The sequence below is a fragment of the Staurois parvus genome, unplaced genomic scaffold, assembly GCF_062004578.1.
Source record: "Staurois parvus isolate SC_StPar_1 unplaced genomic scaffold, SC_StPar_1.0 ptg000387l, whole genome shotgun sequence".
Classification (NCBI taxonomy): Eukaryota; Metazoa; Chordata; class Amphibia; order Anura; family Ranidae; genus Staurois; species Staurois parvus.
In genome coordinates this window covers 3,452,302-3,476,631 of record NW_028318183.1, presented here as the reverse complement: position 1 = coordinate 3,476,631, position 24,330 = coordinate 3,452,302, and the positions used below count along the sequence as shown (strand labels likewise).

Sequence of the window (24,330 nt, the reverse complement as noted above, 5' to 3'; positions counted from 1 at the left end):
TAACATTGTACTACTTTGGGGAAGTGATCAGTATTTTGTTTTTTTTTTTTTACAAAATTTGATTGCTTATAGCAAAGAATTTCTTTGCTATAAGCAAGCATTTAACTGAATGAAATCGATTCAGTCAGCTTTTTTTGTTGTGATTAGCTGTGATTGGCCACGGCTAATAACGTAACACAGATGGGCTGTGATTGGCCCAGCCTGTGCATGTGATCGCTGTGACCATTCACAGCTAGACACACTTGTATACAATGGATGGCATGAAAGGAAGCCATTCATTGTATACAACTGTCATGTGACCTGCTGTGATTGGTCATGGACTGCAGCTCCATAGACACACAGCTCAGGAGCGCACAGACACTGTGTGCCTCCATAGCAAGCAGCTTGCTATGGGGACATTCGAATAAGAGGAGGAGCCAGGATTGCTCCCAGGGGGACCCAAGAGGATCAATGCCAATCTGTGCAATACTACTGTACAAAGCAGGTGAGTATAACATGTTTGTTATTTAGATTTTTTGACTTTAGTGATACTTTAAAGTGGTAGCAGTCATTCTGTTTCTTTTTTGTTTACTGATAAGCCTGTAATAAGGTTTACCAGTGGGTACATCTCCTAAACATGTACCGTCAGGAGATATTTACTTGTGTAGAAGCCTGTGATGTAACCTGTGCATGCGCCCTTAAGGAACGGCACGGGAGCGCCGTGCTGCGTGGGAGTGATTTCATCGTGGCTCAGCCAATCAGATTGCCAGAGTATGCAAACCCCGGAAAGAAGACTGGGTAAAGATGGAAACCCTGTCAGCAATAACAGTGCGCCGCTGGAGGGCTTTGTTTTAAGGCAAATATTTCATAATGTGCTAGTGCACGGTGCATTAGTACATTATTGCATTGCCTTGCAGGTGAAACCAACCGTGTTTTTCGCTCCATAAGACGCACCTGACCATAAGCCGCGCTTAGGTTTTAGAGAAGAAAAACAAGAAAAAAAATATTCTGAACCAATGACTGCAGACACAGTACAGGAGATGACCAGAGACTGCGGACACAGTACAGGAGATGACCAGAGACTGCGGACACAGTACAGGAGATGACCAGAGACTGCGGACACAGTACAGGAGATGACCAGAGACTGCGGACACAGTGCAGGGGATGACCAGAGACTGCGGACACAGTACAGGAGATGACCAGAGACTGCGGACACAGTACAGGAGATGGCCAGAGACTGTGGACATACTACAGGAGATGACCAGAGACTGCGGACATAGTACAGGAGATGACCAGAGACTGCGGACACAGTACAGGAGATGACCAGAGACTGCGGACACAGTACAGGAGATGACCAGAGACTGTGGACACAGTACAGGAGATGACCAGAGACTGCGGACACAGTACAGGAGATGACCAGAGACTGCGGACACGGTACAGGAGATGACCAGAGACTGCGGACACGGTACAGAAGATGACCAGAGACTGCGGACACAGTACAGGCGATGACCAGAGACTGCAGACAGTACAGGGGATGACCAGAGACTGCAGACAGTACAGGGGATGACCAGAGACTGCAGACAGTACAGGGGATGACCAGAGACTGCAGACAGTACAGGGGATGACCAGAGACTGCAAACAGTACAGGAGATGACCAGAGACTGCAGACAGTACAGGTGATGACCAGAGACTGCAGACCTTTGGGGGGGAGTGGGTACCTGAATTTGACAGGTACCCGCTCCCACTTCTGCGGAGTTGTCCTCCCTTTATTGTGGGCACCCGGCTGTGACAGCCGGGTGCTCACAGCGCATGCGCGAGAAGCGCTGCCCTTTGTGAATGGCCCGGCGTCTTCTGGGACCTGTCGTGTCTCAGAAGAAGCCGGACCATTCACAAAGCGCAGCGCTGCTCGCGCATGTGCAGTGGGCACCCGGCTGTCACAGATGCTGGCGCGGGAAGAAGCCGGCACGGGAAGACTGCGCAGCGCTGGACCGAGGAACAGGTAAGGTCCTGCATCAGAGAGCAGCTGAGTGGCCGGCCCGGTATTCTGAAATGGTGGCGGTGGAAATATGGGACTGGCCACTTTATATTCGCTCCATAAGACTCACTGACATTTTCCTCCCTTTTTTGGGGGGAAAAAAGTACGTCTTATGGAGCGAAAAATACGGTATTTTACTCCCTGAGTTTACTTTATCTTTAAATGACATTAGAAAGTGTAGTTTTACAGAAAGACTAGTGGAACATATTTTCAGCAGATGTTGTGAGTCGGGTAACTATCAGTGTATTTAAAGTGCAATTGCCCCACGTTGATGGAGGTTTAATGATTTACATATACAGAACAAGTCATTAAAGAGCAATAAAACAAGTCACTGATGTCTCTAGCTGCTTTTAATCTGACCTTATTTCTTCTAAAAGATCACAACAAAGACTCTAGAGTTGGTTTCCAGCTGTTTTTGAACCTCCTGCTGGTTGTTTACATTAGATGGCTAGCAGTCTGTCAAGATTCTGGTCTCATGGAAAAACACTCTGTGTTGTGAACTTTAAAAATTACAATATCATGAGAGAGTAGATCACTTAGTTTCTTTTTGTGGTCACTCTTCTATGTTTCAAAATTGCAATTACCCTCCTGCTAACGTTAAACAAAGGTATGGGGTGTCCTGGGTAACATTGGTGGTGGTCAGTGATGTCACACTGTCCCCACCCTGTTGGCTGGAGATTCCCAGCTAGTAAATTAATAAGACCCAGGTGACATCACTGGTTGCAAAGGATGCGATGGGTGCTGACCCCCATTGCTTCCTTAGTAACTAGTGACAGGAAGTGATCACATAGTATTATATATGACGTTCGGTGCCCACTGCATGCGTTAAAAGTCTAACATTCGGATGAGCAGCCAAAGATCAGTCCAAACCTTGAACTCATATCTTTTTGGGAACAGAGATCTCACTTCCATGGTCCCTAGGAAACGAAAATCAGTAAGTGATTCAGCCATTTCTTAACTGAAACACCTTCTGTTTGATAGTATTTTTAAAACATCAGCTTCATAACATCATCTTCATTAGGCCTGGTTCACACCTATGCGTGTTGCGATTGATGCATTTTTCCGGTGCATTTTGCAGTGCATTTTGCATTTTGGAACATGCTTTTTCAATGCATTTTACTTTTTTTGCCAATAGAAAAATATTGAGTGCAACATTACATTCTCTGGTACGCTAAGATGCATCAAAGTGCAGGAATCTTTTCAAAGTCGCTGCAACTTTGAAAATGTTTCTGCAATATTTTGATGGAACTTAAGTGCCAGAGAGTGTAAAGTCACATCAAAGTCATATGATGCTGTTTCATTAAAGTCTATTGCACTATAAACGCAATCTGCTGTGGGTAAACAAAAATCCACATCTCCTTCCAAAAATGCAGCACCTGAAAACACATAGTTGTGAACGTTTCCTATAAGAAACCATATTAAATGGACTCTAGTGTGCTTCTGCAAAACACACTAAAAACCACATAGGTGAAAACCAGCCTTTAAAGCTGACAGGATTTTGTCTAATGTTTTATTTTGTCTAAAGCTGAAACTAATTTATAATATTAATAATTTTAGACCTTAATATAATTATTTGATTTAATTTTTTTCCAGCTGTCTGGCTGGACCAAGATCGGAGACCTGGGATCCAACAGTAAACAAATATTTCTAAACCTTCAATCCAAAGGCCTGAAAGGAGGAGGTAACTATTTGTTGTCTAACAGTGCTCACAGTCCGCCCCTTCACCCTCACTTACCTATCTCGATCCAGCATTGTGCTTGTCCGCAGCTACACTGCTCTCTTTCTCTCATCAAAGGACACAGAGGCAGCAGTGGGAGCCATTGGCTTTTACTGCTGTCAATCAAATCCTGTGAGGAGGGAGTGGGGGACATGGCCAAACAAACAGCGCAGCTCAGGAGTGAGCCCACATATGCGCCTCCATAGCAACAAAAAGTTGCTATGGGGCGCTAGGTGAATATTATCATGGACATAGGGCATGACACTACAAACTGCAGCAGCATGTGAGCCCAGATAAGGCAAACAATTGACACAGGGAATATAATGGCACTGGTATTAACCTAGTTAAACCAACAAAAACTTTTTAAAGTGTACAATATCTTTAAAGAGTAACTCCACTTTTGTTGAGAAAAAAAAAACATACCCCTCTGGGCGATCAACGTTCATTGCAGTGATTTTGATAAACTTTGTTGCAGATTCCTACTTGGTGCTGCTCAGAAGAAAACGTTTTTTGTTCCACTATGACCTTTGGATACTAATTCGGAATGGGAGTGACTAATTGATTTTTAATCAGCTGGTTTACTTTTTATGTTCTAATGAGAAAAGTTGCTGTGACCTCATCCCTTTAGAAGTGATTGACCCCTATGGAGTATCTTACCAAAAATGACAATTTTGTTGCAGAGGAGGCCTAAAACCTGACATATCTTAGTGCACAACATTTCTGGAGATGTTTTGTACACCAGCTGTCTACAGAACACATCCAGGTTGCTATATTGCAGTGAATTTTACAGAAAATTACAGTGCTGCAGATTGAAAAGGACATATTATAATATAATTATGGTTTGTGTAGCAATTGTATAATCTATATAAATTTTTTATATTTTTTTCACAAAAGAGGAGTTACTCTCTAGCCTGTGTGAGTGCCAGCGCACTAAGCGCATGACACCAGTAGATAATTATTTATTAATTATCTATAATTTACTGAAGACCTCATACATAATAGCTCACAAGTATTCACTATTTATAGCATCATTTTACTCTCTAACCCTTTCACTGCCAGGTCCTTGTGTCATACTGACCTGAAAGCATGGGGTTTTACACACACTCCCGGTGGCTGTAGCCACCAAGAGTATGTATACATCTGACTAGCTCCTGGTGGATTGCTTCCTCCCTCCGTCATGTATCCTGGGCTCTGCTTGCCCATCTGCATGCTCTGGACCGGCATAGCTGGTGCTTCTGGAAAGGGGGGAGGGATCTGAGCGGACACCGGACACGTGTCAGCTCTCTTCCCCTTCTTAATGCTAGCCTGGAAGTGACATGTAAAATGTCACTTCTGGGTCTCTCGTCAGTTTCCCCAGCCAGTATAGCCAGGAAAGAATGTGATGTAGAGCGAACTGTACTGTATTACATTCAGTGAAATACAGGGGAGACATCCGGGGTCTTTTAGACCCCGGATGTCTCTTTAAAGAGAACCTGTCACCAAAAAATCATTACATAGCAGACATTTTGTCCCCTATGTGATGAAAAAAGTTAAATAAAAATATTTTTTTAAAATTTTTAAAAAATTACATAAAATCCCCCCCCCCCAATTTTTTGAGGCCCCTACCCCCCACATATATATGCACATATGAACTTAAACGTCAGGGGCTCCTATGCATGAAAACTTTGACTACAATACAGATGTTACATATCACCATGCACGCTGGAGTGAGACCTTTATTTCTATCACAAGACCTCCCCTGTAATGCTAAACTGATGACCTATAGGGGGCTTTTCATGTGCCACATATGCAAAATATAGGGTCACCATTTCAGGGGTGCACGCAAATTTGACATGTTGAGTATTTATTTACTAGGTGCAACCTCATCTTTTATATTTTACCAAAAAATTGGGTATTTTTTTGCGTTTGTGTGCCCTAAAATTAACTTTAGTGTAATTTTTACTGAAATTTTGCATTTCCTAAATCTTTGCGGTAGTATTGTGTGACATAAAAAAATTGGAACTACACTATTTTATTCTCCAGGGTGTCTGTTTTCAGAAAATATATAATATTTTGGAGGTTTTATGTAATCTTCAGGCCTAAAATTATTTTTTAACCTTGTGTGCAAAAGAATGTTATTGTAGACCTATGATGAGAGATTTGCTTGGGTGGTTGATGAGAGAGTTTAAATATTTTTGCTAAAGAAAATTGTTGGTCCAAGATTCCACTTGACTGTTGACAACTAAAGATCTAGACATGTGATCTCATGATCTCTTAAAGGATAAGAGCTCAGGCTGGATGCTTCTAAAAAAAAACTAGTCTGTCGGGATATGTGCAGCCTTCCAGTGGGTGGACCTTAACGCTGAGAGGCCATAAACATGCGTACCCAAACAAAGACAGAACTTTGCCGAGAGCACGCACCGTGCACATTCCCGACACAGTTACCGACGGGTAATGGAAAGCTCCGATCATGTGACTTCTGTGATAGCCAAACCCTACCCCGTCTCCCAGCATCTAAAAAAAGGCTGGGAGGTGCTGGTGCCAATTGTTAACAAAGAAATTCAGTACTATTGCTGTATGCTTATCCATCATATCAAGACTTAAAAGATACATGTTTGTAAAAAGTACAGAGACTGCCACTGCTGACTTTTGAATATGTTAGCTGCCTGGCTTCCATGCTGATTCCTTGCCTTCAATTCGTATACAGCTGTTGACTCAGGACACAAATGCAGAATAGGACCCCTGATTTCACTTTGACGTTTCTGATGTGCATGTCTGTTACAGCGTCAGCTCAAAAAGCTGGACACATGCAGGTAACTAGTATGTTTAGGAGGTGGTTAGTAATTACAGCCACAATATTTTTTTCTGTACAAAGTTCTTTGAGCAGAAGGAGAGTTCCTTGGTGAGAAGGAGACAACAGTTGGAGTGATTATTCACAAATGGAAGAAATACAAAATACCCATCAGTCGCCCTCAGTCTGGAGCTCCATGCAAGATTTCGCTTCATGGGGTAAAATATCACATGCAAGATTTCGCCTCATGGGGTAAGGGTGATCATGAGAAAGTGATGGATCAGCCCAGACCTACATGGGAGGAGCTTGTGAATGATCTCAAGGCAGTTTGGACTACAGTCACCAAACAAACCATTGGTAACACAATACGCTGCCATGGACTGAAACCCTGCAGCGTCCACAAGGTCCCCCTAAAGAATGCACATGTACAGGCCCATCTGAAGTTTGCCAGTGAACGTCTAAATGATTCAGAGAGGGATTGGGAGAAAGTGTTGTGGTCAGATGAGACCAAAATTTAGTTTTTTGGCATTAACTCGACTCGCCGTGTTTGGAGGAAGAAAAATGCTCACTATGACCCTAGGATCACCATCCCTACAGCTTCAAGCACGGAGGTGAAAGCATTATACTTTGGGGCTGTTTCTCTGCTAAAGGTACAGGCCGACATTGCCGCATTGAGGAGCCAATGGACGGGGCCATGTATTGTAAAATCTTGGATGAGAACCTTCTTCCATCAGCCAGAACACTGAAGATGGGTCATGGATGGGTCTTCCAGCATGACAATGATCAAAAACATACCACCAAGGCAACAAAGGAGTGGCTCATGAAGAAGCACATTAAGCTCATGAAGTGGCCTAGCCAGTCTCCAGACCTTAATCCTATAGAAAATTTATGGAAGGAGCTATAACTTCAGGTTGCCAAGTGACAGCTAAGACACCTTAAAGTGGTTCTAAAGGCTTGATGTTTTTTACCTTCATACATTCTATGCATGAAGGTAAAAAACCTTCAGTGTGCAGCAGCTCCCCCAGCCTCCTCATTACTTACCTGAGCCTCATCGCGATCCAGTGATGTGAATGACAGCCTCAGCTCACAGGGGCACGGCCAAGCCATGGCTCTGTGTATGAATGGCCACATGGAGCAGCGGGTGCCCCGATAGCAAGCTGTCGGGGGTACCCGACAGACAGGAGGAGCCAGGAGAGCCTGTGGGGGACCCAAGAAGAGGAGGCTACAGGCTGCTCTGTGCAAAACCACTGCACACAGCAGTTAAATATAGACGTGTTTGTTATTTTACAAAAAAAAAAAAAATGAACCTTTAGGGATTTAGAGAAGATCTGTAAAGAAGAGTGGACCAAAATCCCCCCTGAGATGTGTGCAAACCGGGTAACCAACTACAAGAAACGTCTTACCTCTGTGCTTGCCAGAAAGGGTTTTTCCACCAAGTACCAAGTCGTGGGGATCAAATACCTATTTTTATTGTGTCTTTTCTGGACTTCTGGTTGATATTTTGTCTCTATCATTTAAAATACACCTATGATGAAAACTAAAGACCCTTCATTTCTTTGTAAGTAGGCAAACTTAGAAAATCTTCAGGGGATCAAAAAATTATTTTCCCCACTGTATTTTATCTTATTTGTATAAACTACTAATACCATCATCCCCCAAGTAATACAGATGAACAAAGATAGATTCACGTGTGAAGTCCAGCCTGTGTGGTGACCATGGCTCTCTCCATATACAGCATATAGGGGAGGGGACGTGCATGTAGCCACCCAGAGAAAGTAAATGTGTTATTCACAGAATTACCCAGTGAAAATAAATAGAGGGCTTAAAAAGAAAAGTACCAGTAATCTGAAAATTCTAAAATTTTTGTTTTAGGGTTTAGATACACTTTAATTCCAGCTAGCCCTGGATGATAGGACTTGGGCCAATCTTGAAGCTACAAAAACCTCTTTAGTACTCTTCAGTTTCTTATCCTATGGAATATTTTAGGGAAAAAATGTAAAATGATATATCTAAAAATACAAACTGTAAATAAAAAAAACAAAAAGCAAAAATTGAGAGATGTAAAAGTATACATTTGTTTAGTATAGTGTATTTATTAAAATTTCTCCCTTCTCTCACACTTGTACCTCACAGTGAATAAAAATGTGTTGTGATGCAAGAGCCTTCCACAGATTTCCATAGAAATCATGCATGGTCCTTTTCTGCTCTGTATACAATTTAGTAATGTTTGTGTTTTTTTTTGTGACAGGCAAATTTGGACAAACAACTCCTCCACTCGTTGACTTCCTCAAGGATATTCTAAGGAGATACCCAGAAGGAGGACAAATTCTAAAGGTGACAATCCTCTTCCTGTGCTGTATGACTTGTCAGTTAGCGAGAAACTGGGATACTGGTAATAGCAAATCGTTTAATATTTTTCTTGGATGATCAACATACAGGTGAAGTAGACTTTGCATGAAAAAAAAGTAATTCTAAAACACAAATTTTTTTTTTACCCTTAAAGCGGAACTAAAGTTCTGCTGAACCTCACTATGAGTTTTCAGGCTTTTTACTGCAGAAGAGACATGCAGTGCAAAAAACTATACCTACCTGCCTGATCACAGTGATCCCCGTGTGTGCAGCTCAGCTTACAGCAGCCAGGCTGATCCTGTGTGGCTGCTTGACTAGATCCTGCACATGCACAGGAGTGACGTCATCTCACCCTGGCCAATGAACAGGAAGGACAGTTAGAAAGGCAAGTGACCTTTATTTCCGACTTGTGTGAAGCAAGTGACATATGCGTTCTGTTTTTGGTTTGACATTTCCAACTCCACCTGCTTTGCGGCACATTGTGGCATTGCTAGTCAAATAATGCTGCAATTTTCCTGGTCACGTGACATATCCGATCATCTCTAGCTATGGCTGCACTCTGGGGCCTGTGTGTTGAACTAGGGAATGGTGAAAATAATCTCTTTATGTAGCTTTCTGCTAATTATGTATAGAATCTTGGCGAATACTGTACTGTATATAAGTGAACTGACTGGGCTAGCTGTACCGTCTACTGCGGAGGCCTGCATCACAAGAGACTGACTTTAGCAGGTTACAAATTGTTTGGCAACTAAAACAGTTAACCTGTATGTATTTGAATTGTATGTTAAGTTGTTTGCCAGGACCTTTAGTCAGAGCAGTGATTTTTATATAATTATAAGATATTAGTTCTTAGATTTTTCATAATGGAAGGCTGGATTAGAACAGTGTGTAATGCACAGTAAGTTGTTACAATAAATGTAATGAACCTCATAAATTATTATTGTATTACCATAGGAGCTGATTCAGAATGCAGAGGACGCTGGTGCCAGTGAAGTGAAATTTCTCTTTGATGAAACACATCATGGCACTGGATCTCTTTTCTCAAAAGAAATGGCCCAGTATCAAGGTAGGTTTACCATAAAAGCATTTGTGCAACAAAACATCCACATCAATGAACACAATGTGCTGAGAATTGTTTTACCTGTTACTATGTGAACTTGCATAAGATGTGAGATTTAAACATTATTGTTTTTCAGCAGGCTGCTGCATTATGGTATGTACCAACTGGTGACTGGGGTGCCTTTCTTATTGTGCCAGTCAGAATGTTCTCTTAGGTGATGCACTGTCAGCAAATGGTGTCTAGATGATCATGGATGCATATTAGCACTTATTAGGCACGGTGTCCTACCCCAGCATTTGTTGCAAGTCGCATGCTTGCCTGTGCCCGCTTCAACAAAATGTCATCTGTTTGGCCTGCTGGAACCAATAGAGCTATTGGAGTTAATGATTGGTTACTGTAAAATATTCCTCTTTATCTATTACATCTCCATGATTGAGTTTATATTCGTATTCCATTGGTTTAATATACCCACTGATTGCCCAGTGTATGAATACTGCCATGCCCCCAAACCTGATAAAAGATGGGCTGATGACGTATGATGGCTCTTCACACATGTCTAAGAAGACGACAGATATCTTCCACTAGAGATGACCATTGTCCATCTCTCAGGCTGAATACAGATTGCCAAGTCCAGTAAAGCTAAAATGGCTTTACTACTCCACAAGTAATATGAGACCCAGGATTTGGACATGAGCTGCTTTTAGTAGTGCCTTCTAGCCGCATATCCTCCAGGAATGAAGGAGGGTCATGACAGAATGACAGTACTGTACCATTTTTACGTGTCCTGAATACTATTTTACTAACTCAGTATATGCTTTTCTGTTTTTAGGACCTGCACTTTATGTATACAATAATGCAGTTTTCACCTCTGAAGACTGGCACGGAATTCAAGAAATTGCAAGAAGTAGGAAAAAAGATGACCCCCTGAAGGTTGGAAGGTTTGGAATTGGCTTCAACTCTGTGTACCATATAACAGGTATGAAGTGTCTGTCATTATAATAGTTGGGTAGCAAGATAAACTATATTTTTTGTTGTTGCTTACAAAGTTGCTTTACAACTATGGTGATGCTTAAGGTATCTGTCTAGCTACTAAATACAAATGCAAATGTGCCATAGTGTCATTGACAGGACCTCTTAAAAAGTCATCCCCCCCCCTTTTTTTTCTCTTCCCCCGTTACTCTTCATTTTTTTTCCGTCTTTTGGTAATTTTTATCTATTCAAAAAATAACAAAGATCACAGATGCATACTTCCATGGCAAACGCTGTCAGAGATTGTGACTGATGGTTTTATGTCTCTACAATGCCACTCGATGTTCCCACCCTAAAACTTTCTATTTTGTAGGGACTCACCTTTTGGATCACTGAGATTCCACCTGTTTGATTTCTCAGAACTGATACCATTATTTCATATGATCGTCTTGTATTTCTCTTTTGGGATGTAATATTTTTTTTCACACAAGCTATTTAATTCTTATATTTCTTTGTATATTTCTGTGCATCCATAAATAAAAAAAATGTAAAAAGCAATATTAACACATCAGCTACGGTTAATTTCAAAATATCTTGGGTTCCACCCTATGTCCAGTGCACCCTGAACTCCCTGCCCTCCACCCTTCCCTACTCCTATCCCTGTGCAATCTATACCTGCATTTTATCTCTTTTTTTATTGCTTTTACCATCTTTTCCTTATTTTTTCCCCCTACTTATTTCACTCTTTCCTACCTTTCTTTGTTCTTCTCCATCAATTTGCTAAGATACATACCTATTTATTGCTGGTATATACCTCCAAGACAGCGGCCTACCATGCTGAGAATAGTAGACAATAATCTGAGTGCATCTTCAACACACTGTAGTTGTATCTTTTTGTTTTGTAGTCTCCCATTCAATAAGTAATTATTGCTTGAACCTCTTATGTACTTGAAACTTGATTTCTATACTGATTCTTATATGAGGGCTGTCATATCGTGTTGTGCCTTAAGTTTGCTCTAATGTTCCTATATGTTTGTATCTTATGAAAAGCAATAAATAATGCATACAGCTATCCTCCAGAAAAGCATATGTGCCTGGAGGTAAGCTTTGGAACACCAGTTTATGAATGGAAAAAAATATAATTTTAGATTGAATATCTTCACTGACCCAACATCTAAGCGCTTTGAGCCATTGAAAAACCTGTGTGAACTTATGTGAAAAAGTTGATAAAGTGGACATTATAAGACTCCTGCTGCTGCGGTCACTCTTGGAACTCCTACTGCTCTTTGTGGCAACAACTTCTGAGAACTCTTCCCAGAGCCTAATTGTTTTTAACATGCAATGAGTTATTGTAGATTTTAAAAGAAATTTACAGTCACAGAAAAATATGCTGTCATATATTTGATAGTCCGTTACCAGGATAGTAAGAGTGAACAGTACAGGGCCATATTTGTATTCATGGTAAGGACAAGCATACAAGAACTTATGTACCCAAAATGCAATGAACCAATATGCTAAAGGTTCAAACCAATAAATGCTGGGACAGATCGTCTACTCTAGGTTATGAGGGAGATTACTCCCACTCCAGTTGTCAAGGGCTAGTCATTTTTGCATCTTGGAAGGTAGTCAGCTATCAGCAAGATATGGGTAGTGGCATGAATAGTGACAGGGGAAGAAATGAGAAGAAATAAAAGGGGCGAGGTGATGTGGTCTATCTCAAAAACTGTGCAAAAGAAGAGTAGAGCATGCGTAAGTAAGGATGTTGTAAGAGGGTGAAGAGGAGTAAAAGGGGCATGGTGGGAGGGAGCTTGGGTGAAAAAAGGGAAAGAGGACACAAGGGCTCTCTATGTATACTAGTGATGCACCGATATATCAGTCGAACATAGGGTTATTGGCATTTTGCCAATAGGAAAAAGAAAAAAATTGTCGATAATGATAATATACTTCAATGCAAAATAGTGTCCGATTGACTTCAGTGCAAAATAGTGTACCATTGACTTTAATACAAAATTGTGTCCCATTGACTTCAGTGCAAAACCGCATCCCTTTGACTTCAATGCAAAAATGCCCCCTATTGACTTCAGTGCAAAATAGCATCCTACTTAAAGAAAATAAGTGTATCAAATTTACCTCTTAATTACAAGATCAAATATTTACTTCTGTTTTTGAACTGATAAAAAAAGCTTATTGTTGCTAATCTAAATCTGATGACACATAAAGATGTTTATTTTTTTACATTTACAGATGTTCCCAGTATTTTTAGTGGAGATCAAATTGGGATGTTGGATCCACACCAGGTACTCTTTGGACGCCATGAGTCAGGCCAGTGTTGGAACATTAAAGAGGACAGCAAAGAAATAAGTGAACTCGAGGACCAATTTGCCCCATTTGTTAACATTTTCGGAAGCACTAAAGAAACCTTTGCAGAAGGTTTTTTCCAAGGAACCTTCTTCAGATTCCCTCTCCGTGTCCAACCCTCTTTGCTAAGTAGCAATTTGTACAATAAAGAAAAGGTTCTAGAACTCTATGAATCCTTCAGAGCTGATGCAGACACCGTTCTTCTGTTTCTAAAGAATGTCCAGAATGTCTCTCTTCACATAAGAGAAGCAGATGGCTCTGAAAAGCTAGTTTTTCGGGTTACAGCTAGCGAGAACAAGCTTCTAAAACATGATAGACCCAACTCTATTAAGATTCTTGGCTCGTCAATTGATGGCTACTGCAAAGGTGTACCAAGCAATAGTATAACTTGTGTTACATATCATGTAAATATTGTTGTTGAGGATGAAAGTGTCAAGGAAACACAAACTTCCTCTTGGTTGGTATGCAACAGTGTGGGAGGCCGTGGCATATGCAATGAATTAGACTGCCTTGCTGATGACCTCAAATTTGTCCCTGCTATTGGAATTGCCATGCCTTTATGGAGCAATGGTGAGGAAAAGGGAGCTGAGTCAGAGTTTGTTGGAAGGGCCTTTTGCTTTCTTCCTTTACCTCCAGGAGATGAAAGTAAAACAGGTCTTCCAGTTCACATCAGTGGTTTCTTTGGCTTAACGGACAACCGTAGGAGTATCAAATGGAGAGAACTGGACCAGTGGCGGGATCCTGCTGCTCTTTGGAATGAACTTCTTGTCAAGAATGTTGTCCCAAAAGCATATGCCACTCTTATCTTAGAAGCCATTAAGAGAATGGAGACCGAAGAGAATCCAGACTTCCCTCTCTCCTCTGAAAGTATCTACAGAGTATGGCCAGAGGTGGACAAGATTAAGACACACTGGAAACCCATCATAGAACCGCTAATGAAAATGTTATTCCAGAATGCAGTGATTTTCTCCACCAAGAAGTGCTGGTTAAAAGAATGTGATGTCAACTTCATCGAGATAGATGAAAGCAAAGAGTACACAAAAACCATCCTGAACTACCTCCAGAACTCAGGGACTCACATTGCCAAGGTACCGGTAAATGTTGCTGCTGCATTCCAGATCCCGTTAAATAATTCTAAACCAGTGAAGAAGGTCACCCCAGCTCTTGTCCGCCAGGTGTTGAGGAAATGTGCACATAAGGGACCTAAACATGAGAAACTTCACCTCCTTGAGTTCATACTCAGTGATGAGAACTACAGTGAACTTATAGGATTAGAAATGCTTCCTCTGCAAAATGAGAATTTTATTTCTTTCTCTTCATCTGTATCTGATAAGGATGTTGTTTACATCACCTCAGAGGAGTTCCCAAGGTATAACTGTGATATTGGCACTTTTGTGTTATTGAATTGTTCTTTTGTTCTGTTTACCTGTTTTTGTTTTCGTGTTCTTTGTTGCTTTCTAAAAAAAATAAATAGCAAGCTTATTCATTGCCCATGCAGGACCAGGCACCAAGTGCATTTTAACCCCTTCCTGCTGCCACCTCCCTGCCCTTTTACAGGATCATGTGACCGCTGTGAGTGGCAGTCACATGATCGGAGAACTCCCAATCATTATAGTGCATCGAGAGCTTTACGGTACCTGCTCACTACTCTGCTGAGAGCGCATTCTCAGCACAGTAAAGTGTTTACCTAAGGGGATCTATATATGCAGCCCCTCGCCGTTTAAAGTCCACCTGCCAAGAGCCCGCATCTATTTATACAACTGGCGGGAAGTGTTTAATCTGCCGCCAGGAGCTGCTTATACTAATACGCTTTTCACTTCCCCTACTACACTGTCTGCCTCTGGGAGCAAGGACTACATGCCCCATGTAAGCTCTCAGTTGATGCCAGTCAGAGCTTATATAGGGCTGAAGACTTGCTCCCCACACCCCAAGTTACAGCCTAGGACCAATCACAATGCACCAATATTGACTCAGGAGAGGAAGGGAAGTGCGTCACATGAATACTGTATCTAGAAGTAAAGGTATTTGCAATAAATATTGATATGGTAACTGGTTTATATTGTTTGTAATAATGATTTGTGTTTTGTTGGTATTAAGAGGCATTATGGTCCCAGCGGACTATTTAGTTGGTGTTTGTTTTTAAACTTGGACTGATTCACTGAGTTTATTGGGTTTTTGTTTTACACTAAGTACACATAGCTAAGACCAACAGTGGAGGATGTATTTTGGAGCATTTTATTTATCTAATTTGTCTGCAAGCACATGTATTGTACAGCATTTAGTTATTCACACAATTTATTTCAATTTAGTAAATTTAGTCATATATTTATTATTTGCACAATAGGATTACACCCAGTGGGGAAGGTGTATTGTATTGTATTGTATTTTTGTATTTTTTCTCATTTTTGAATTGGCAGCACAACACTATATGCATTTTTTAGTTTCTTCAGAAGATGCTAGGTGCTTGGCTCACATGTTAATACTGGGTCTTTAGTCCCTGCATTGGACCACAGAGGTGATCAGCAGCTGTGGCATCACTCTGCAGGCTGTTTCTCACTGATTCAGAAAGCTGTGTGAGGAGGAAGTCAGATGCGGTATTATTGCTATGAACATAGTGAAACGTCATCCTCTATAGGAATATATATACAACTAGAAAAGCTACAATTTGTGGGGAAATTGTGTGAAGTGTTCTTGCCTCCACCAGTAGTCTACAACTCACACTAGCTTTTGTCACTCTGCTGCCTGCTCACACACCTGGGTTCCTATGGCAATTCACTCTACAGGAAGGACAGAGAAGAGCGGTTAAAAACAAACTGCTCCAACTTGCTCACTTCACTGGCGGTTGCCATCTTCAAATGGTTGTAGTTTAATTATAAATTCTACACCGAAGAGCTTTATATTGTGAGAATCACAAGACCCAGACCTACATTTTGATGCATAGTATGTCTCTGAAATATTAAAAATGAAGGCACAGTCGCAGTTTAGAAATTGCCCTTCAAATTTAAGGTGGCTAGAGTGGAGTTTCAATGAATGTCAATGGGCGGCGTGAGTTGCAAACAAATGGTCCTATTGTGAAAACTATCAGGACTATGACTTAGCCGTGGACATTTTTAATGGCAGCAGGGATTGCTGAACGTTTTGATATAAGATTTGTGTAGGTGGGCTTGAAAATGAGGGAGTGGTGGCAGTTTAGAAATCATGTCCTGATTTTTCTGCTCACACTCTAGCTTTTGTCAGTTCCCACTCTAGTTTTGAACATTCCACCATTCATTCCTATGGGACCAATTTCACCACAAAAACACTGATATTTCGTGAACAATTCGGCGAAACGTTCCACAAAGTAATAGCACACCAATCGGGAACAATCCGCACGTTTCAGTATATTACTGTCTATGTAGTGTAAAAACTGTGGGAGGAGTTAGGGTGGTAAATTTGGCTATAATAATAAGAATATATGTGAGATAACAGTAAGTGGTCTTGCCAAGAACACTTAATGATGGACTGTCTCACTGCTATTTGAGGTCATGTATAATGTATCACAAAGAACTTGCCTATGCTGTCTATCAGCAACTCTCAAATGACAAGAATGGATGACCAACATTTCAAATGCCGTTGACGGTAAAACAGTTCAAACATTTGTATTTCAGTTGTGTTCTTTGCTGTATACATGTAGTTCCACTTTAAATTGATTCTGCTCAGTAGACATTTTAAAAACAAGTAGTTTGTTTAAGAAAACACAAATGCATCTCTATAACAATATGTGAAATAATTTCATTTTTTTTTTTCGTTTAGGGCACTATTCCCTGGTCTGGAAGGAAGGCTTCTTTCTGAAGACTTAAAGCCTAACATTTTGACTGCTTTGAAGGAAGCAGCAATAAGTCGAGGTAATAGACTCTAAATAGTTTTCTTTTTGTGAAGGTTTTCATCCAAAGTGTGATTAAAAATTTAATTTGTTTTTCCAAGTGAAACCACACTGAAAAAAATGTTTGAGCACTCACTACCAACTATTCTGTTGTAAAAAAAGTTGAAATCACTAGAAAAAGAGTTAAATTGCAAATAGACTTTATATGTGTGTGTATATATATATGTATGTGTGTATATATATATATATATATATATATATCTATCATAAAACTCTCAACAACAGGTATAAACAAGTAGTAATCTAAGATCTCATAGTCATAACTCAAAATACTAATATGACAATGGGATCAAATCTTTTTTTTTGGACCTCTGTAAATTTTTCATTGTGGTTTGTGTCACTAATGGGAAGAATCGCCCTCACTTTGTTGAGATTTTTTCTGCATCTCCTAGTGGGACACAGGCATAAAAATAAACTGAAAGGAGATTTAAACCCTCCCTTAAAAAAAAAGATATGGCATTACATCCATTTTAAAGAGTACCTCCCTTTAGATGTAATTTCCCTTTGGGAATATCTCACCCAAAAGTGATATTTTTGTTGCAGGGGGTCACAAAATCGGTAAGCAAATCACACAAGCAGAAAGTGATATTTCGGGGTGTTTGGGGGGGGAGTGGCGTTATGTACACCATCTGTACCAGAACACCACCAGGTTTCCATATTGCATTGCATTTTACAGAAAATTACGGCACTGCAGATTGAAAAGAAGAGGTCATTTTAAAATATTTAATTACAATATGACCTTTCTCTTACCTGATTCCTAATACCTAAAGTGAACTTGTGCCTAGATCGTGCAAACAAAGACCCCTTCTTCATGGAGCCGTCCAGCTGGACAGTGTCTCAGCAATATCCAGCCCCACTGAAGGCAACCTGTCAAAGTCTTTGGCGGCTGCAGCTGGATTGGGCTGAACGCTGTACTGTGTGAAATACTCTGTGTGCAAGAAGCCTAAAGTATTTACATATTCTGAACGCTTAGGAAAAAGCCTAAAAGAAGCACTCATATATCTTTGCTGTAACTCTGAAGATTAATTTCTCCCCAGTGCCTACAGATACAAAGTTATTTAAATCTCAGCTTTTTTATGGAGAGCTGAATCTTGGCAGCCTGCTAGCTTTCAAATGTAGACAAATAGCAGGTGTTTCTAGGCCCCTGGTGCCCAACATGCGACCCGCAAGCTTTTGGACACCATTTAGGCAGCATAGTGGCAGCGGGATGTCAAGCACTGGAACACTGTCTGCATTCCAGCACTGAAAGAAAGACTACTGTGAGGCAGAGGGATCTTCACCCACAGCACAAGTAAAGTCCCCAGCCTGGGGCGAAAGAGCGTTGCGGGAGCATGTGGTAAAATAATGACCAACAATGGGGGGGGGGGTTAATTTTCACTGCCACTGACCACCAATGTGGTTTTCTCACTGTCACTGACCACCAATTCCGGAGGGAGGGTGGTTAACTTGATTGCCACTGACTACCAATGATGGGAGGGCGATAACATTCACTGCCATTGATCACCAATACGGAGGGAATGTGTGAAGGTTAACTTTCACTGCCACTGACAAAAATTTGTCAGGGGGAATGGGGGGTTAATAGTACTGACACCAGTATGCTGGGGAATATTATTGTATCCATTGACACCTACATTGGAGATTATGATTGTTGATACGAATGCTGGGGCTGTTGAACTCCAACTAACTCAGTGTGCATTGTGGTATGCTGTACAAAATGTGGCAGAACTGCAATGTTGAAAGGTTTTAAAAAGCACTATACCCCATTTATTTTGAATGGGCTGGCTAATTGGACGCAGTGCACCTCAGTGCACACAAATGTGCTGCTATTGTGAGGCCCTGTGGAAGTGTTGGGGCCACACTTGAGGCCCTTTATAATTTTAACATTGATCGCCAGCTTTAGGATTTGTGAGGATCTCAATTAATAACTTCACATTAAAAGCAGCTAGAGGGGGCTTGTTTTAAAGTTCTTTACTTTTTGTAAAGAATATGTAAAGGTTATCTATAGTCTGGACATTAGCAGTAAATTATTTATATGTATTTTGCTATGTTTACTTTCAAATGACCTTTAATTTCACCTGTCTGTATGAGAAATATTGTAACCTGGGTCGAAGACTACATTACAGACACTTAGGGATCTATTTTTAAAAAAATGCTGTGCAAATGTCTCAGCATGTGTCTGTTATATGTATTTCCCGTGATTGTCAGTTTTGTCTAGTGACCATAATGTGGTATTTTCCTGAAATACCGCAGTTAGGAAAATACTGCAATATGGCCACTAAATGGAGCTGCTGATAATGGAAAATATACACGTTATTATTATTATTATTATACAGGATTTATATAGCGCCAACAGTTTGCTCAGCGCTTTACAATATAACGGGAGACAATACAGCAACGATATAGTTCAATACAAGAGAGTTAGGAGGGCCCTGCTCCTTGGAGCTTACAATCTTAGACACATTACAGGGATTATTTGTGTCAGCTGTTTTTTTTTTCTATATAGACCCCTTCATTTTTGCACAGATGGTTTATACCTCTTCCTAAACCAGCTGGGGTGCCGCCTGAGGTCCTCGGGTGCCAGGGCATCGTGCTTGAAAAAGCTGTCAGACCCGACCGAACTCCCACTCTGCCCGAATATTACAAGAGCAAGCGCTCGGTCAGCACAGTGCAGTGCAAAGCAGTGGCGGGGGGAGGCAGCTTTTTGAATCCTGAGCTCTCCGCCTCCCCCTACAGGACAGTACCTGGCCAGCACCGCCCACAGCTGTGTGGATTTCAATATAAGAACGGCCTGACCCGAGGCACTGGTGATTGGAAAGCAGGGCACAGAGGGGATCAGAAGGGAGGGTGGAGGTTAGCTTGTAGCGTTTAGCAGAGAGAGTGGTGTACATAGGAGTGCTAACAGGGTTTTGTGGTGTGGAGCTGAGCACAGTGGGTGATGTGGATGTGAGCAGAGAGGGAAGTGTGGATGTTAGCAGAGAGGGGTTTGGGGCGTGCAAGTGAGCAGAGAGGGAAGTGTGGAGGTGAGCAGAAAGGGGTTTGGGGCGTGCAAGTGACCAGAGAGGGAAGTGTGGAGGTGAGCAGAGAGGGGTTTGGGGCGTGGAATTGAGCAGAGAGAGGGGTGTGGAGGTGAGCAAAGAGGGATTTGGGGTATAGAGGTGAGCAGAGTGGGGGGTGTGGAGGTTAGCAGAGAGGAGGTTTTTGGAGTGTGGAGGTGAGCAGAAAGCAGTTTGGGGTGTAGAGGTGAGCGCAGAGAGGGGGGTGAGGAGGTGAGCAGAGAGATTTTTGGGGTGTGAAAGTAAGCACAGAGGTGTTGAGGGTGTGAAGGTGAACAGAGGGGGGTTTGGAGGTGAGCAAAGAGGATTTTGGAGTGTAGTGGTGAGCAGAGAGGGGTTTGGCATGTGAAGGTGAGCAGATAGGGGGTTTTGGGGTGTGGAGGTGAGCAAAGAGGGGTTTGGGGTGTGGAGGTAAGCAGAGAAGCGTCGGGGGTTTGAAGGTGAGCCTAGAGGGGGGTTTGGAGGTGAGCAAAGAGGGGTTTTGGGTGTGGAGGTGAGCAGAGAGGGGGGTGTAGAGGTGAGCAAAGAGGAGTTTGGGGTGCAGAGGTTAGCAGAGAGGGGAACATGCAGTGTGATTTTGCAGCCCATTCATTTGAATGCAATCTGGTGCCTTCAAACACACTGCATTTGTGATCTGTGTTTGGGATGCCGTTTACAATGCATTGGCACCTACATGCAAATCGCAAGCGCTCCTTTCCCGTACCGTGTTCTGGTATGAACTGGCCCTAGTCCCCAAACCATTTTTTTTTTATTTTGCGCCACACCGAAAACGAACTGCGTTTGCTAATATATGGGGGTAACATTAGGAATTAATCGCACCTCTGCTAAAGAGTAGTGCATTTGTGTGCACGTTGGGAATGCACGCACGTTTGTGCGAATTCCCCAACATGTAGTCGTGTGAACCAACCCTTAACTAGGGTGCCTTGAGAATGATAATTTTCAAATGCGCCCTGACTGGAAGAAGATTGAGAAACACTGTCCTAAACAGCTAAGGTGCCCTGAATCCCAGTGTGCTCTAATATTTAAGTACTGAAACTTTTCTTAGTATTAGTCTTAGGTTTTAGTATTTTTATTGTATGGCACCAAAGGCTTCAAGGCCTTTTGAAAGAAAAGAAGAGTATATATACTTGAATGCATTTACATTTTGTTATGTTACTGTGTGCATTTACATATGTTACTGACTAATGCACTTTAATTAGGTCTTTGTCAAAATATGTATCCCTCGTATATCATGTTCTTAATAGTGTGATATTACATTGTAGCAAAACAGCTTCTGTGGGGATATGCAGGTACAGTAAACTGTGATTGCAGGACTGGAGATACATAGAATGCTGTCGTGTCTCATTGCAACTAGTATGTATTTCCTAACAGAAGTGTGAAATATTATGGTTTTAAAATACTAAGTATTAACAGATGAATATTATTGAAAGGCAGCATGTCCATTCTTATTTGGATAGTGTCACTTATGATGGAGCAGTGTGATAATAAAATGTGGACATAAGTATCACAATTCAATTGCAACTTGCCTAACTCTATCCTTGCTTCATCCAGGTTTGTACTAATGGGTGTGATCGCAAACACAATAAACATAATAAGTCTCAGTTGATGACTGCTGCCACTCAATAGAGTCCAACAGCCCGACTCAGTTTTTGTTCTGAGCGCTGGGCTGGAAGTTCTAGTTCCGCTATTGGAGCACTGCGTTGTATGTAGCTGAGTCTACATACAATTTATACAGTGCTCCCAGCTGCTGTACCTGTTAGTGAAATAAATAGTTTGTTTGAACCAGCTTGGTCCAAATAAACATTTTAAAGTCAAATGAAACTTTAAAGCTGGTCATATACCTATTGAAATGTTGCTCATTGTGTGGCCTTCCCTTTGTGACTTCTATGGAAGGGAAATCCGCTGCAGCCAGAGATCAGTGTTGTCTGTCAGCCCATGCCAGAATACACTTTCTCAGCAGGGGGGGTTCCTACATCTACCTTGTTTGTGTGCATGGAGGAATGCTTTTTTTTTTCTAGTTTTGCCCTGTGGGAAAAAAATATGAATCATGTATGAACAGTCTAAGTCTGTTTTAGTTTTAAATGGAGTGAGGTGAGTTAATTTTCCTGTTGCGATTTTATTTATGTATTAAATCCAGTTGGGGAGATTTTCACTCACTTGCTGTGTTTGTGACGCCAGTACAAGGAATGAAGGAGTGCAGTTTTCACTGTTTCTAGAAAACATACATTCCCCGGTCACTTTATTAGGTACACCTTGCTAGTACTGAGTTGGACCCCCTTTTGCCTTCAGAACTGCCTTAATTCTTTGTGGCATAGATTCAACAAGGTGTTGGAAACATCCGAGAGATTTTGGTCCATATTAACAAGTTACTGTTGCCTTTCTATCATCTCAAACCAGTCTGCCCATTCTCCTCTGACCTCTGACATCAACAAGACATTTTTGTCCACACAACTGCCGCTCACTGGATATTTTCTCTTTTTCGGATCCTTCTCTGTAAACTCTAGAGATGGTTGTGCATGAAAATCCCAGTAGATCAGCAGTTTTTGAAATACTCAGTTTGGCACCAACAACCATTCCACGTTCAAAGTCACTTAAATCCCCTTTCTTCTCCATTCTGATGCTCAGTTTGAACTTCAGCAAATTGTCTTAGATGTCTAAATGCATTAAGTTGCTGCCATGTGATTGGCTGATTAGCAATTTGTGTTACCAAGCAATTGAACAGGTGTACCTAATAAAGTGGCCGGTGAGTGTAGATAGCAATGAAACATTGCCAGACATTCCAATCCTCCACAAAAAAAAAAAAGTTTTTGTCTGTGTCTCTATTGGAGAAATGTCACATACTGTAACTTCCTGTCCTGAAAGGAAGTGAGTAGAAATCTACCAAAAGCGACCAAAAGCTTTATTTTAAACAAGAAACTTATGGATGGAGTTGAGTTTGAATGCTGTTCATGAGCAGGTATAGATTTGTAGCGCATGAGCATATTTTTTGGTAAGACATCTTTCCAGGTATAGAAAAAGAATGTTCAAATTTGTAGAGATTGACAGTACAATTGGTCTAATATGTTCATACAAAATATAAATGTGTAATATTGAAGCACAATTACTGACAATATATTTGAGAACACATCTATTGGATATTTCATGTAAATGGCAGATGAAATGTAGTTCAAACAAGGACCTGATTGTTCATGGCTAAGTTTAAAGCAGTATCACCAAAATGTAAAAAGCCTTGTTGTACCCCCCCCAGGAGCTATGTAGCACTTGGTCCTATTCCAATCCATGATGTGATTGCTGTTCAAGCTTGCCCCCATCTCTCCCCCACCACTGTCCGACCATGCTGCTTCTAAGAAGACAAACACATAACTAGGTCTGATTGACAATGTTTGTCTCTAGAAGCAGGCTGGAGTTGAGAGTCGTGATTCAGCACAGCAGGCAGAAGGTCAGCTCTATTCACAATGCTTTCTGAGCTTCAGACTTTGGGGGGGCCGGACTGTGGTCAGTGGGAGGTGAAATGTCCTGGTATCAGTGGGAGTAAACAATGTCTCATCACTGGTATTAACGGGAGCTATAGTGCCCCATCACTGGTATCAATAGGAGGAATAGTTTCCCATTGTTGGTGTCAGTGGGAGGAATAGTGCCCCATCATTGGTGTCAGTGAGAGTAGTAGTGCCCTATCATTGATGTCAGTGGGAGAAATAATACCCCATTATTGGTGACAGTGGAAGGAATAGTGCCCCTTCATTGGTGTAAGTGGGAGGAATAGTGCCCCATCAGTGGTGTCAGTTAGAGGAATAGTGCCCCATCATTGGTGTCAGTTAGAGGAATAGTGCCCCATCATTGGTGTCAGTGGGAGGAATAGTGCCCCATCATTGGTGTCAGTGGGAGGAATAGTGCCCCATCATTCGTGTTATTGGGAAGAATAGTGCCCTATCATTGGTGTCAGTGGAAGGAATAATGCCCCATTATCGTTGTCAGTGGAAGGATTAGTGCCCCATCATTGGTGTCAGTGGGAGGAATAATGCCAGCACAAACAGAAATAAAAATTGGCTTATAATGCACAATAAGGTTTTTTTGTTCTGTTGTGGTGATACTTCTTAATTTAAAGTAAATTCAACTGT

The 24,330-nt window shown here is 41.4% G+C and overlaps 1 protein-coding gene across 1 annotated transcript in view; it reads left to right on the top strand.

The window, feature by feature from the left end:
* Positions 1–24,330, top strand: part of SACS (sacsin molecular chaperone) — a 146,560-nt gene that overhangs the window by 104,375 nt on the left and 17,855 nt on the right. Inside the window, exons 4-9 of the mRNA XM_089685805.1 lie at positions 3,608–3,695; positions 8,750–8,835; positions 9,805–9,916; positions 10,740–10,886; positions 13,124–14,606; positions 17,030–17,121. Of these exons, the coding sequence (XP_089541931.1) occupies positions 3,608–3,695; positions 8,750–8,835; positions 9,805–9,916; positions 10,740–10,886; positions 13,124–14,606; positions 17,030–17,121 (2,008 nt within the window). The remainder of the gene's footprint in view (positions 1–3,607; positions 3,696–8,749; positions 8,836–9,804; positions 9,917–10,739; positions 10,887–13,123; positions 14,607–17,029; positions 17,122–24,330) is intronic.